Source organism: Ursus americanus, chromosome 21 (genome assembly GCF_024610735.1).
Source record: "Ursus americanus isolate L20-20 chromosome 21, mUrsAme1.1.p, whole genome shotgun sequence".
Taxonomy (NCBI): domain Eukaryota; kingdom Metazoa; phylum Chordata; class Mammalia; order Carnivora; family Ursidae; genus Ursus; species Ursus americanus.
This window is the reverse complement of record NC_142147.1, coordinates 54,536,635-54,551,592: the sequence shown is the minus strand read 5'-3', so window position 1 is coordinate 54,551,592 and position 14,958 is coordinate 54,536,635. Positions and strand designations below refer to the sequence as shown.

At 39.4% G+C, this 14,958-nt stretch overlaps 1 protein-coding gene across 1 annotated transcript in view; it reads left to right on the top strand.

The window, feature by feature from the left end:
- Positions 1-1,301: 1,301 nt before the first annotated feature.
- LOC123787006 (uncharacterized) overlaps positions 1,302-14,958 on the top strand; it is a 29,308-nt gene continuing 15,651 nt past the window's right edge. The window contains exons 1-3 of the mRNA XM_045789438.2: positions 1,302-1,386; positions 3,464-3,590; positions 4,069-4,164. Coding sequence (XP_045645394.2) covers positions 1,357-1,386; positions 3,464-3,590; positions 4,069-4,164 — 253 coding nt within the window. The 5' untranslated portion in view covers positions 1,302-1,356. The remainder of the gene's footprint in view (positions 1,387-3,463; positions 3,591-4,068; positions 4,165-14,958) is intronic.

Here is a 14,958-nt window from a genome sequence, read left to right as displayed (position 1 = left end):
ATATCAAGCCTTGCTGACATTTTAATGCAGCCATTTTGATTTTTGTTCAACATTTTGCTTTTAAGTGGTTTCACTTTGAGTCACCAGAATAACTGTATTAAGACCACTTCATATTTTATAGTGAGCAATCACTCAATATTTTCTAGAATGGCTAAAATAAAGGAAGGGGATAACACCGCATTTCTATGAAAATATCGAGAAATTAGAATTCTTTTATATTGCTGATGGGAGTGTAAAAAATACGTTCACTTTGGAAAACTGTTTGGCAGTTACTTAGGAAAATAAACATTTGCCTGTTTAAGAGGAACATTTACCATCCCAAAATATGTGTCTTCACCCATAAGGATTATTTTCTGCTGGTTTTTTTATTTGTTTGTTTTTGTTCTTTTTGTTTTTGAGAGAGAAAGCATGAGTGAGCTGGGGGGGAGGAAGGGGGGAGCAGAGGAGAGGGAGAGAATCTTAAGCAGGCTCCTTGCTCAGCAGAGCCCGACCTCATGACCCTGAGATCATGACCTGAGCCGAAATCAAGTCTGACTCTCATCCAGCTGAGCCACCCAGGCGCCACTAGGCTGTTATTTTAAAGAAACAGCAGACAAAGGAAAAGCTCTGAAACCCAGTATGTTTACTTTTCTAAGACATATTTGCATTTATAAGGGAAAGCTCCATTTGTAAGGGTGTCTCCCTCTGCTTAGCAGAAAGAGGGAGAATGTATAAATCTCCGGAAACTCTGATCGGTGGAAAAGGCATGGATTTAAATCTGGATAGCAATCATAGGCTTGGTTGCTGTCCTTTGCCTGGTCACCTCCCCCAGATGCTTCCCAATAGGATCACGTGTGGAGTTTCAAAACCGATCATTGCTGGTGCCCTCCTCCTCGGGTTCTGTCTGCTGGTATGGGTGGAAAGGACAGTGTCCTGTTAGTTAAGGGCTCCAGGTGATTCTAAGTGAGGCCAGGGATAAGCACGAGGGCTTCCCATTAATTTATGAGAGTTGAGTATAGTTTTTGGTGCAAGGAGAGGTAACAGGGTCTCTGCTCCGTGAGTCTGGGAGGGTCAGGTCTGTGCAGCACACGGTTCCTCCGCCGTAGCTGAATTTGTGATAGTGTGTGGGAGGGGAGGCCCCCTGAAAGCAGAGAAGGAAAAGTCAGGGATTGGTCTCCAAGTAGGAGCTCATAGTTTTTGAAAGGCTCCTGACACAAAGGACTAGGAATTTGGGCCTTTTCTGCATTTCAAAGTCCTGCTGTCAGGCAAGCAGTTTAGAGGTGCAGAGGCTCTGTTGGTGGCTTTAAAGGCATTTTCTCCTGATGCAGCTGTGATTTCTCCACGAATCTCTTCTGAGAAAGAAATCTAGAGGACGACATGAAAGAAGAAGAAATGGCCAGTTCTCAGGTAAGCCTTGCGTCCCAAGTCAGATGGCGTGTCGTCTATTTCTCCTGAAATTCCATTCATTTAGAAATTGCAAATACTGATTCCTCTGGTTATGATGTTTCTGCTTTATCTTTTCCCCTAATTTTAAAACATTTTCAAAAATGATACCCAATATTAAGTCTTTAGAACACTCCCCCCGTATATTCCAGAGCTTTCTCTCTAACCTGTCTTTCAATAGTCTATCAACATTTGTCCCTTTGAATTAAAGTCCTGCAAATATCATAAATATTCCCTTGGTGACAGACCCACAGAGGAAGGCCTTGCGTCCAAGATACCTACTGCTGATGGCCTCCGGCCTTGGATATCAGTCAAGGAAAACATTTCTTATTAGGTTCCATCTAGATGCTTCTTGAGCTCTGTGTAGACCAGGAGTAAGAAATTGCATAAATAAACACAATGGATATGAGACCCAGAATAACTTAGCAAGTTTTAGAAAAGAAGGGGAGGCTTGCTCTTTGGAATGTGAGAAAGATACTCTATTTAAATATACTAGATATTACAGAACATGGAAACTATGTGTGATTGAAAATCCACCGTATTCTCATAATACAGTTTATTTTCTGATTTCGTTTGCGGGCACAAGAACACACCATTAATAGTAGGTCCTTCAGTGTGCCTAAGGCACTGGTGTCAGTTTGTTTCCTTATAGCTCCTGTTACCTCCTTTTACTTGGGTTGGTGCTGACAGATTTCTCTGCTCTGAAGTCTGTATTTTCCCCATTATCATTCTTAAGGATCTTAGATGGATTTACTGAGCGATATGCAGAAACCATCACATTTAAAGTAGAAACTTCTTTTTTCTGACTTGTTCTTGCTTCTAGTTTCTGTTGAGAACAGAGGTAAAAGAAATGGAGATAAACTGAAATTCAACTTGCAGACCCTTAATAAATACTTGAGATGGGCAGCGTAGGACATTCCATAAGGACTTCCCAACTGCCTTAATGTTAATGCTTCGCTAGAGGTAAAAAGCAAGCAGCTTGACAATAGCCAGGCCTCCGGGATCCTGTAAGTCCTCTTTAACATATGAAAATCCCTGCAGAAACTTCCTTTATTTCTATCCCCCAACTTAAAACTATATTATCAATGGCTTCCACAAGGACAGTGTGGGTCTTTCTGCCCAGGGGTCCTGGCCCTGTGCTTTAGTAAAAACAGCCTTTTGCACCAAAAATGTCTCAAGAGTACTTTCTTGACCCTTAGCTCGCTGGCCCCTGCCCATCAGTTTCCCCTGGACCATGGAGGCTTTCACCTTTGTGTAGCAGAGATACTGATTTCTAGGACTGGAGGTTCTAAGTCAGATCTGCATCTTGGAGGTTTTTATTTTAGGTCACAGAGTTACCCTTCTATTTACTTCCTTGTATTTTCAGAAAAAAACCAAAAATCTCTCTTAACGTGTTTGAGTGTCTTAAAATCCTGAAATATAGTAGGGTCACAGGTAGAAATTATACGGTAGGCTTGTGACACAGAGGAAACTTGATTTGCAGCCAATAAGGAGATCACACAGAGTAACTTCCAGGGGGGACAGTTTCCTTTCACTTAGGGTTCAGATGGAAATTCAGCAAGAGGGGTTTCATCATCTTATGTAGAGCTGGGCATATGGTCGCACATGAAGACAACACTTCCATACCTACTTTGTATGTTATGAAAGTGATGTTTATGCTCCTCCTTCCTTGGAGATTTTCATATTATAATGAGGTAAAAGTACCCTGGGTTACTGCTTGCTCCATCTACAGGGGTCTGAGTCAGGGGATAAGGTCCAACTGGGCGGGCCCAAGTGCTTCCTCAGGGCCGTTATAACTTTTTTTGGATAGTTTCTGTTTCCAACACAGGAGACTCTGCCCATGGGGTCTTTTGATTGAAGTACAAAGATAAAGTGGAAAGAAGAGGTTAAGTAAAATGTGGGACAAAGGTTGGTGGGTCCTAGCAGGTGAGCAGTAAAGGTCAGGTCGTGGGTCTAGCTGGTGACACTAACTCCCTCTTGATCTTAGGGACCACTGTGAACTCTGTCGATGGCCACTTGGTGACGGTGGTATTTCTTGCAGGGACTGCTGACATTCAGGGACGTGGCCATAGAATTCTCCCAGGAGGAGTGGGGATGCCTGAGCCACACGCAGCGGGAACTGTACAGGGACGTGATGCTGGAGAACTACGGACACCTCCTGTTCTTGGGTGAGGATGACTCCTTCCACATTTCCTAAACCCTACTCTGGGTTTTCTTCTTCCTGTGAAGACTGTTTCTTGGAAGATTCCCCATGAATGCCTGGAATTCAGATCTAGACAGAAAGGGAAACAAGTAGGGGTTTGTAGATGTAGAGAAGATCTTCATCATGTGTCCTTTTTAGCCTTAGCTTCCCCTTCCTGAAGGGAACAGCATCGCTTCTGTAGATGAATGGCAGTTCTAAACATTGAGCGGCATAGCGTGGGACTGCTCACATCTTAAACTGAAATTTTAATTCCTTCTTATTGTATTGGTTGTACTTGAAAGTGGAGGTCGTGACGTGAAAATTTGAAACTTCTCGTGCATGTTTAATGGGGCTGTTGGTCAATAGTGTTTGGGAAATCACTTTCTAGAATTCTACAATGTCCTCTAGTGGATTGAAAATTAAAATCTCCAGCACTACTCCTATTCATTTTTTCTAATTAACAGGTCTTACTGTGTGGAAGCCAGACCTGGTCATCTTTTTGGAGCAAGAGAAACAGCTCTGGGATGTGAAGAGAAAGGAGACCGTAGCCTTCCATCCAGGTAGGTGGGACTGAATGAAACAGTTGACAGAGGGGAGGTCCAAGTCTGAAGGAGGAAGACAGACCTTAAATTCTGGTTCGAGTAGCTGTGCTTGAATGGAAATTAGTTTTAGAAGCACAGTTGAATTTTTTTCCCTCTCACAGAGGGACATCTGCTAGCCAACATTATCAAGCTCTCTAGGGATTCTCCTTCAGCTCCAGTGATGGTCCATCACATGCACAGGGAGGGTAGGAGACTCTCTTTGGGGTGGGAGGGCCTCCATAATCTTGAGAGCTTCTCTATTGCTGTGAGGGCCCTGGGGAAATCTCCCTATTTCTGCAGATCTCTATGCTAAGCCCTTTGTAAGTTCTGTTTTTCGTCATGTGAGAAGTGTGTCAGGGTAGTGGTTGGCATATTGCAGTTTGGTGTAGAAATCCCAGAACACTGGAGACAGACATTGAATGTTTTCTGGTTTATGCTTTCCCATGTTATGGAGGCTTTAATCTTAACCGTACATAATGGAGACTCAGTAAGTTCATCAGGTAAAAAAAACACCTTCCTAAAATGGAAAGTCTACTCCTTTATTTCACTATAAAAGTTCATTTTTCTCTGTATCAACTAAAATTAGAGATTTCCACTATGCGTGGTGGTAAAAGAATTTCTCAGTGGTGAAACAATTTAATGTATCAATTTGAATTGTAGAATTTCTATGTAAATTAATGCCGTAGGGGAGCTAGAACATTTGCAATTCAGAACTTGCAGGCTATAATAAACTCTGAATTGTTATCTTATTTATTTATAATCACATCATTTTATCATTTTGTGTGATATGAAGGTCTTTGACTTAGTCAAGTGTGCTTTCACTTTACTAGTTATATGTCAGATTCGTCTCTGAATTTTTTACATGAAAATTTATGATATAACGTGGACATTTGCTCAGAAGAAGTGCGGTGGATAATTGGTAAAATTCCCTTTTAAAAAAAAAAGTCTTGTTTATAAATTGAATTTTAAATTGACAGGAAAAATTAACCATTAGTCTTTTCTTCTACCTTCCTCAGAATATATCTGAATTTTATCCCAAATATTTATTATTTATGAAGTGATTGCTGGTACATTTTTACAATTTTCATGTTGTTTTTTATTTCAAAATGAAAGGTTTTCATGTGGGTGCTTGGTTCTAAAGAATGGATTATAGCCTTGCATTCTGTACAAGAGTAGAGGTATATTAATAACACAATACATTTTTAATGTCTTTTAAGTACTTAGTCGTAAAATTTTCCATTAAAGCTTTTCATGGTTGTATTAACGAATATTCTTTACAAGCTTACTGCCAGTGCCAGTAATTCAAAATGCTTGTTTTTTCATCAGTACACAGTCACAGTTTGAAATTATAGTTATATAGAAGGTTTCCTTTTAAAATTTACCTGTTTTTATGTTGACATCTTTTGGTGACGTTTTGCCTTATTCTGGCTCTTCCATTGCATAATAATGTGCTTCCTTTTGTATGGGACCTTCCACAACATTATTTAGATGTGGTACCATTTTTACCTCTGTATCTTATTATAGGATGACAATTGTCGACTTTGTACATTTCAAGACAGTGTAAGTTTAACTTAAATATGAATCAGCTTTATGCCCTTTACTAATAAAATGATGTATTTATTTGTACAAATACCACCCATACGTATCTGATTGTGAGTCATCTTGTTTATTTCTTTCCTTGGTTAGTGTTCAGTGAGTATTGTATCCTGTGTAGGTGAATCATCATAATAATTAATTTCATCACCCTTCTGAATGTATATTCTCGATGCATGAGAGACACACTTTCTATGAATTGAAAGCAGTCTTTAAACAGTTTATACCTCTATCATGTTTACGTATTTAATTTTATCCTTAATTGTGGTGTTATACCCATAGGTACGCTTTGATTCCATTCTCGTTAACTTTTGTGTCTTCTGTACCTATTTTCATTGTGGTTACCTTGGAAATTGCTTAAAATATGTTAAAGGCATAACAAACAATTTTAAACCGATAATGTCAGTGGCGTAGAAAACTCTTCTATTTATCTCCACTCCTGCACCCACGTTATGTTACTGGTATCACAAATTCTGTTTTTAATGTTGTGTGCTTATTTACCCAGATTTATGATTTTTATGCTTTTATTTTTTAAAAAATTCTGTAGCAGGAATAAAAGTGACTTGTGTTACCTCATTAGAACACTGTAGGGGCGCCTGGGTGGCACAGTCGTTAAGCGTCTGCCTTTGGCTCAGGACGTGATCCCGGCGTTCTGGGATCGAGCCCCACATCGGGCTCCTCCGCTATGAGCCTGCTTCTTCCTCTCCCACTCCCCCTGCTTGTGTTCCCTCTCTCGCTGGCTGTCTCTATCTCTGTCAAATAAATTAAAAATCTTTAAAAAAAAAAATAAAGAACGCTATAGATTACTATAATGGTGTAAATATTTATGTTTAGCAGAGAGTGTTATGTTGGCCTGTGGTTTCACTTACTGTTTAGAATCCTTTTATTTCACTTAGAAAGACTTCCTTTGGGGCGCCTGGGTGGCGCAGTCGTTAAAGCGTCTGCCTTCGGCTCAGGGCGTGATCCTGGCGTACCGGGATCGAGTCCCACATCAGGCTCCTCCGCTATGAGCCTGCTTCCTCTCCCACTCCCTCTGCTGTGTTCCCTCTCTCTCTGGCTGTCTCTCTGTCACATAAATAAATAAAATCTTAAAAAAAAAAAAAAAAAAAAAGAAAGACTTCCTTTAATCCTTCTTGTAGGACAGGTCTGGTAAACTTAGAGGGGTTTTTACTTAGGAAAGTCTTCATGTCTCCATTCATGGAAATCAGGTTTGCCAGATAGAATATTCTTGGTGGTTATTTTTTAATCTTTCAGTACTTGAATATGTTGCCCCATGCACTTTTTCCTGTAAGGTCTACTGCGAATCCCACTACTAATCTTACAGGAGCTCTCTTGTACAAGATGAGTTGCTTTTGTCATGCTGTTCCAAAATTCTATTTTCACTCATGATTTTTCGTAAGTTAATTATAATGTGCCACTGTATTCATGTCTTAACATGTATCCTACTTTAAATTTACTGAGTTTGTTGAATTTGTCCCTTTTTTCCACATACATGGGAAGTACAAGTCTTTAGTTTTTCATGTAAGCCCTTAGCCCCTTTCACTCTCCTCTCCTCTTGGAGTCCCCTTAATATATATATTGGTCCATTCGTTGATGTTCCATGTCACTTAGACTCTGTCCTTTTCCACATTTTCTTTTGTCCTTTCAGTCGATAATTTAAAACAAGCCATCTTTAAGTCGTCTGATTCTTTTTCCACTTGGTTAAGTCTGTGACTGACCCCTTGTTGTGTTTTTAAATTCAGTGATTGTACTCTTCAGCTCCCAGTTTCTGATTGATTGTTGTTATATTTCCTGTCTCTTTGGATTTTTCTTTTGGTCACGCATCGTTTTCCTGACAACATTTAGTTACACTGTTCATTTTCTCTTCTTTCTCCATTAACATCTTTGTGATGGTTATTTGACTTCTGTGTCAGATTATTAATAGTTCTTTATTAATTTAGGGCCAGTAATTTTGTTCCTCTGATTGAAACACGTTTTTCTGTTTCTTTGTATGCCTTGTGATCTTTTGTTGAAATTAGGTAATTAAAAAAAAAAAAACACAACAAAACAGGCTCCTACCATGTATTCTGAACTTGGTTGGTTTCTGCAGGAGAGCAGATATATTAGTAATTTCAGGGGCCTGTCAGACATATTCTATATTCTGTCCATTTGTATTGTCTCAATTTTTGCAATTCCCCAGTTTAAAAAATTGTAGTTCACATTAGAGCCTTCCTCTGTCTTCAACTATGGAATCTCTCCATTGTTTGAACCTTTTCTCTGAGCAACCATTACAGGACATTCAGAGGGTGCTCTCATTCCTTCTGCCTTCCATGTCATGCATGACAAAAACTATTCCAGCAGGTAGTAAGAGAGAAGCCAGACCAATGAAGCCTTGAACATACAGGTCACTCATTTGTTTCTCTCCTGAGGGGAGGTAAGAGTTTTCTCACAGTGTTGCCATGGAGTGTCAGGGAGGGTGAGCCATTTTTGTGGCCAAGTGTCACAAACTTCCCATGTGGTTCTTCTTCATTTGTATTTACTTGGGTGTGCTGTGTTCTAAATGGCTTCTGGAAGACTCTTAAAAAGGTAATTTGGTCCATTTTTGTCTCCATGATGGGACAAAACCCTGGTGCTTCCTTTTTCTCCATTGATAATGTACTATAATGTGTATTAATTTTTCACATTAGAATTTTAATGTATATGTATATGAGTACCGTGAGTGGTATCACTTATTTTGTATCTTTTAGTTGTGTCTTTCCACAACACCGTGGGCCTATTGGGAAAGGCAGGCAAGGATGATTTATTTTCTGGAGTGATATCCAAAGATGTGGAAGCATCTATTTTCCATAATTACCAAAGTATTTCTAAAGAAGACAAAACTTACCAATGTAATGAATCTGGGGAAAATGTCAATCAAGTGTCAAATCCTAGTAAACATCAGAAAACTCAGTTTCCAGAGAACCACTATCATAGTGGGAAAGTCTTTTCAAAAAGCTCAAATCTTATTGTACCTCATTATATCTTTAATCAAGTGAAAACTTAAAAAGGTGGTAAGTGTGGCAAGCCTCTTAACTAGTGTTCAAAACTCACTCAACAGCAGACATTTCATAATGGGAAGAAATCTCACAAATGTAAACAATTGGCAAAGTCTTTAGCACTCAAATATTATCAATATATGGTAATACATAGCAGGCAAAAATGCAGACAAATGTAAAAAAAATGCGGCAAAGTCTTTAAGCAGAACTACAAACTTTCTGAATATTAGAGCATACATACTGTATGAAACCCTAGAAATGTAAAGAATGTGGCAATATTTAATTAATAATCAGAAGTATTCAGCATGAAATTACATGTACTGGGGAGACACCTTACAAATGTCAAGAATGGTGATAAATTCTTTACCTGGAACTGAAACCTTACTCAACAACGGAGCAAGCATACTGGATAGAAATGTAATGATTGATCAAAAACCTCTGTTTTTAACATAGAGTTCAGAAAAAAAAAACCTTTATAAGGGATAAAAATATTAAAGATGCCAATAATTGGCAAAGTATGCAGTAGAAAGGCAAATCTAAAATCAGAGAAGGGGTGCCTGGGTGGCTGTCTTTCTTAGGCATCCGACTCTTGACTTCAGCTCAGCTCATGATATCGGGGGCCTGGGATCGATCTCCAGGTCAGACTCCATGCTAAATGCTTGGTATTCTCTCTCTCCCGCTGTCCCTCCTCCTGTTCTCTCTTTCTCTCTCCAAAATAAATAAATAAATAAATCTTTAATAAAGAAAGAAAGAAAAGCAGAGCAATCACAGCAGAAAGAAGTCAGTGCCACTTTTCAGACATGATTCTAAATCAGAGTATTTATTATTTGAGAAAAATCCAAATTTAAATAACCTAGATCAGTTACTTTGTAGCCTTGGACAGGGCAGGCACGAGCGGCACCAGCCTCCGCCAGAACTGAAAATGTGTTTGTAATTTTTGAGTCCCCAAACTTAAAACCATTCCTACTTTACCATGCAAATACACTATTGTTTTTTTTTTGTTTTGTATTGTTTTTTAAGATTTTATTTATTTATTGGACAGAGAGGGAGCACCAGCAGGGGGAGTGGGAGAGAGAGAGGTAGGCTTCCTGCTGAGCAGGGAGCTGGATGCGGGGCTCGATCCCAGGACCCTAGGATCATGACCTGATCTGAAGGCAGGCTTAATGACTGAGCCACCCAGGCGCCCCCAAATACAGCATTGTTGACCTGAAACCTTACCTAGAACGTTAACAGTTAAACATCCCATTCTTTGTATATTGTCCATATTCTCTGCAGTATTTTTATAATAAAGTAAGGTGGAGAAAAAATATTAAGGAAATCATAACAAAGAGAAAACATGTTTACACTGATGCACTATATTTATAAAAAATACATATATCTGTGTATAAGTAGACCCACACTGTTCAAACCCATGTTATTCAATGGTCAAATGTTTTTGTTAATATTCCTGAAAGGACCAAGGGAGATGGATGTCTGAGAGGGATAATTAGTTTCACTGTGTCTCTTTTTTTCTTTTGACCGTATTTGAGATATTTTGCACGGCAAATATTATTAATTTTACTTTTAAATCATCTCATGCTAAGACTTCAGTACTCATGGGCACGCAAAATGATTTAATTGTTGCTGTCTCACAGACATGAGGGGCTACTGTATGATGAGAATTCATTTACACCTACTTTTCCAGGGGAGATTAAGGACTCTTTAATGTAAAATGAATGAGGAAAGTCCGCATGGAGATGTTTGTGCTTGACATATAAGAGTAAAATAAGTCACGATGAATTAATTATACAGGGCATTGTTATTTGCATATTAAATTAAAACCGAAACATTCTAAATTTTAAATATTTTTGCTAGTTGCTGTTTAAGAAGAATATGGTGATAGTTTATTTAGAGCTGGATGTATCTTCATCATAGGAATTGACGCAAGTCAAGAACATTAGTTTATTCGGTTGAAATAAAGAATTTTTCACAGATAAATGAGGAACGTATAGCTAACTCTTCCATAAAAGGGTGTAAAATTATTATAAATCCACATTGACTCAATAATTAGCCTCAGTTTGAAAAGCCTCGAAAGCACAACTCAGAGATCATTGTATCAGAGGAACAAGAATGGTTCCTTGAATGCCTGTGATGGGTATGTTGACCAACAATCATACAATAATTTTGCAATAGTTTGTTTTCAATGCGTTTGAACTCAGTATATTTTCACTTTAACACTAAATAGATTTAATGTGTTAACACTGATACATATCACATGAAGTGCTACCCTGCACCACCTTACCTGCCCCATCATCATCAAGGTTGCAGGTAAACAGACAAAGTACACTTGATCCCTGAACAACATGGGTTTGGACTGTATGGGTCCCCTTAGAGTCAGATTTGTTTATAGTACAGTACTGTATATGCATTATCTCCTCCTTCTGATTTTCTTAACATTGTTTTTCTTGAGCTTCTTTTTGTAGGAATACCAAATACAACTCTTATATAAGTATATATTAATTGGCTGTTTTTCCTAAGGTTTCTTTTGAACAGTAAGTTACCAAATGTTGAGGAGTCAAAGTTATACACAGATTTTCAACTGCATGGGGGGTGGGTACACTGAACCCCCGCATTATTCAAGAGGCACTTGTTAAAGCCATGGGATGGTATCACTAATAATGTTTTTCCCCAGTGGTCCTAAACCTCAAATTATATGAGATTAATTTTCCCCACATTTATGTATTTTATCTTTTCTTTCTTTTTGAACTGCTGCGACATTATGGTGTTTTTAATAAGGATGATACGGAAGTATTATTGAGTGTAGCTAAACAAACGTGTGATACTGCTGACTTGGATTCCAGTTCACATGACCAGACTGCCTGCAGGGGATTTGAACTGACTCTAGCTCCACCCAACAGCAAATACGCTAGGTAACAGCCCCCACAGTCGCACACAAGTGTAAGTTCCTGATCTGACTTCCCAGTAGCCCTTGTGAAAGAGTGTCCACTCCCAGTATACTTACCATGAGCACCCCTTAGAGAATACACTTGCAGAGTTTACCATACTCCACTCGTTTTGGTTTGAATTGTGCATTCTGGACTTGGCCCAGGCACTCCAAAGCACACCAACCTGGACCCTAAGAACGACATCTGCCCTGGTTCCTGCCATTTTCTCTGCCTGCACTCAGTCTTGACCTCTTCACGTTGTCCCTCAAGGCATATTATGTACACCCTCCAGGATCTATGAGTAGTCAACTTTATTTCGATATCTTTGTTTTCTTTAATTGAACCATGGCTCACTGTCTAATGCCCGGGGGTTCTACTTAACTACTGCTGATTGAACAAAGTCACTACTAATATAATATAAGCCATATCTACAGAATTCTCAGAATTTTAAAATTTTTACCCTTTATTTTTCTTTGCTTATGTTGTTTTTGTGAGCATACAGAACACAGAGGTTTATGGTTTTGATGTGCACAGAGTGCAATATGCTGTATTATGTTAAAGATGTATTTTGGAGTAAAAGAACTAACTAGGAATAAGTGTGTGTGTGTGTGTGTGTGTGTGTGTGTGTGTGTGTGTGTATACCTATATTTTCAGAAGGAAAGGGAATATTGGATCCAAAGAGATAAATACCAAATTTAAAAATTGATGATTTCCTAACAAAAACAGATTCATAATGGCAATAATTTTCTCTACGTTGCATTGTATTTATTTTGCCTTAATGTCATGTATGTTGTTTTGGGAATCTCCCCATGCAAATCCTACCTTGTCTACCTGGCTATGACTCACATAGGATGTACTTTGTTTTCCTTCTTCTAACGTTCAGGAACTTTTCCTTATATGACTTGCTCAGGAATTTTATGATTAGATTACAAGAAATGACATGGCGTTCAACGTTAATTTGACTGTGGGCATAATCCTTCAGTGATCACGTTAAATTCCAGGTGGTTTAAGTGACACATTTCACTCCTTCCCTCTCAACTGGAGAAGAACATTAAGTAAGATTTCTGTAGTTATTGTTCTTTTCCCTTCTTGGAAATGACACTATCCATGTTATTCACATTACTGCAACAACTTGATAGGTGAAAACTTCAAGACTTAATGAGTCATGGGTTGTTTTAACATTTATTTGAAGGGCATAAACATGGGATAGTAGTGAGTGCTGAGTAGATGTTCTAGTTTAGGAAGAAAACATTCTATTAGGAGTCATGGTGTGGTCCAAGGTAAGAGATGAAAAATATATAGGATATAGTGGTGAAATGAAATCCTTAAGTGGGGAGAGGACACTTGTCCAAGGCTGCACTAATGACTCCAAATCTAGAAATGTAAATTTTACTTGTTTTCTTTCCAAATCATCTTCAATTCTGTCTCCTCATCTCCATTCCGATGACATAGGAATCACAGCTGTCCTTCTTTCCTGTGTTGTGGACACCCCACTTTTCACTGCTCTCCCCGTCCCACGTAAGCCATGCATGCCCTTGTAGGTTCTTATGAGTAGCTTGGAATTTTTTTAATTCAATGAGAAATGGTTGGTAACTGGATCACTTGAAGCCATATCTGAGCTTGAAATACAATGTTGTCACCACTTCACTGTAAGAACAGGAAAACACCATCAGTGTGCCCCAGGATTACCTCAGGCACTTGGTACTAAGGAGAGTTGTGAGGACAGATCAAATATGATGGTGGTATACTTCTATAGGAAGGTACGTTCTGCTAATAGAATATGGAGAACTGAGATGTGAGGACAGATGTGTCGAGCTCCCTTTGGTCACTGCAAGGTCTTGGGAAGCTACTTGTGTTGAGCAAATGTGACAGAGATGGGAATTTGGGGTATGTGCTCATTTTCCAGGATTGCAGGGAAGTCAGATCTGTTTCTCATTATTTAATCCATTCCCTGGTTGTACTGAGGACCAATTGCTGTTGGATGACAGAGATAACTGTACTTTCCCAGGCCCAGATGCATGGTGGTGGGTGGAGGGGGGATATTGGATGGTTTAAACATTGTGGGCATAGCTTGAAGATTTCACATGTCACATGACAGAGTAGATGTTCAGGATGAAGAAAGCTGCTGGATAGTAATATGCAGAACCAGCAAGACATGTGTGGGGGATCCACAAAGCACTGGTATCCCAGTGCTGTAACCCCAACATAAGTCTGATCCATAATACATGGGTGACCGTCCAAGGATGCTGACCCACGGCTGGCAGGGATCTCCCTCACTTCCACTCAGCCCCATGATGAGTCTAGTCCTGTGCTCTGGACCGTGTGCAGGACACTGATTCATTGGGAAGCAGGTCACCAGTCCCCGTCAGTGAGCATCTATGCTTCTAACAGTCTGCCCAGTTTTTAGGCTGGATGTCCCTATGTTGTTTCTTTTTGTTTGTTTTCACAGGCCATGCTATGCGTATACCTGTCCTGACCTGAGTAGAGAGAGGATTTTTTTATCAGTTGTAGAAACTGATAAAATTTAGTTGGGTAGCATGTCACACTCCCATTTAATGTTGGATCAATTGAAGGGTAATAATTCATTTTGCAGTGCCTGTTACTTTGTGGTCAGCTCTACCGTGAGAAGACCGACGTGTATGTATGGAAAAGAAAATGTGTATTTTGTGTTACGTACGTATTTTGTGTTACGTACACAGTGAGTAGGTGGATACTCAGGTCGGATAGAACAGCTCAGACACCCTAGAGTGTACTCTCATTTTTCCCTTTCTTTTCTCTGGTGTTTTCCACCCCAGCCATTGTGATTATACTTGTTCTCTCATGGCCCTAAGATGCCTGCCTCACCGCCAGGCATCAAACCATGGTTAAGTCAGCAAAGGAGGCGGTGTAAATCTGATAGGACTTAAGAAATTTGATCTGAAGCCTTTCTGGTTTTATTCAGGGAAGGTCATCCTCCCCAGGGCACTATTCTCTCCCTGTCATTGACCAGCACTCTGTCACAGTTGCCCGTCTAAGTACAAAGCTATAACTGTGGCACAGGTGGACATTTAAGATGTTTGCGAATGGCTCTTGTTCTCTGAGCTTTTTCCCAGCATCTGACAGAAAGGCAGTCACACTTTGCCTTGAAACCAGGTGTTACAAAAATTCCCCGAAATTTAGAGTATCCTTAACCTGAATGCACGGTTCTCTTATTCTGCGTGTAAATGCAGTGCTGATGAAGAGCTGCTTAAGCCTGCCATTAT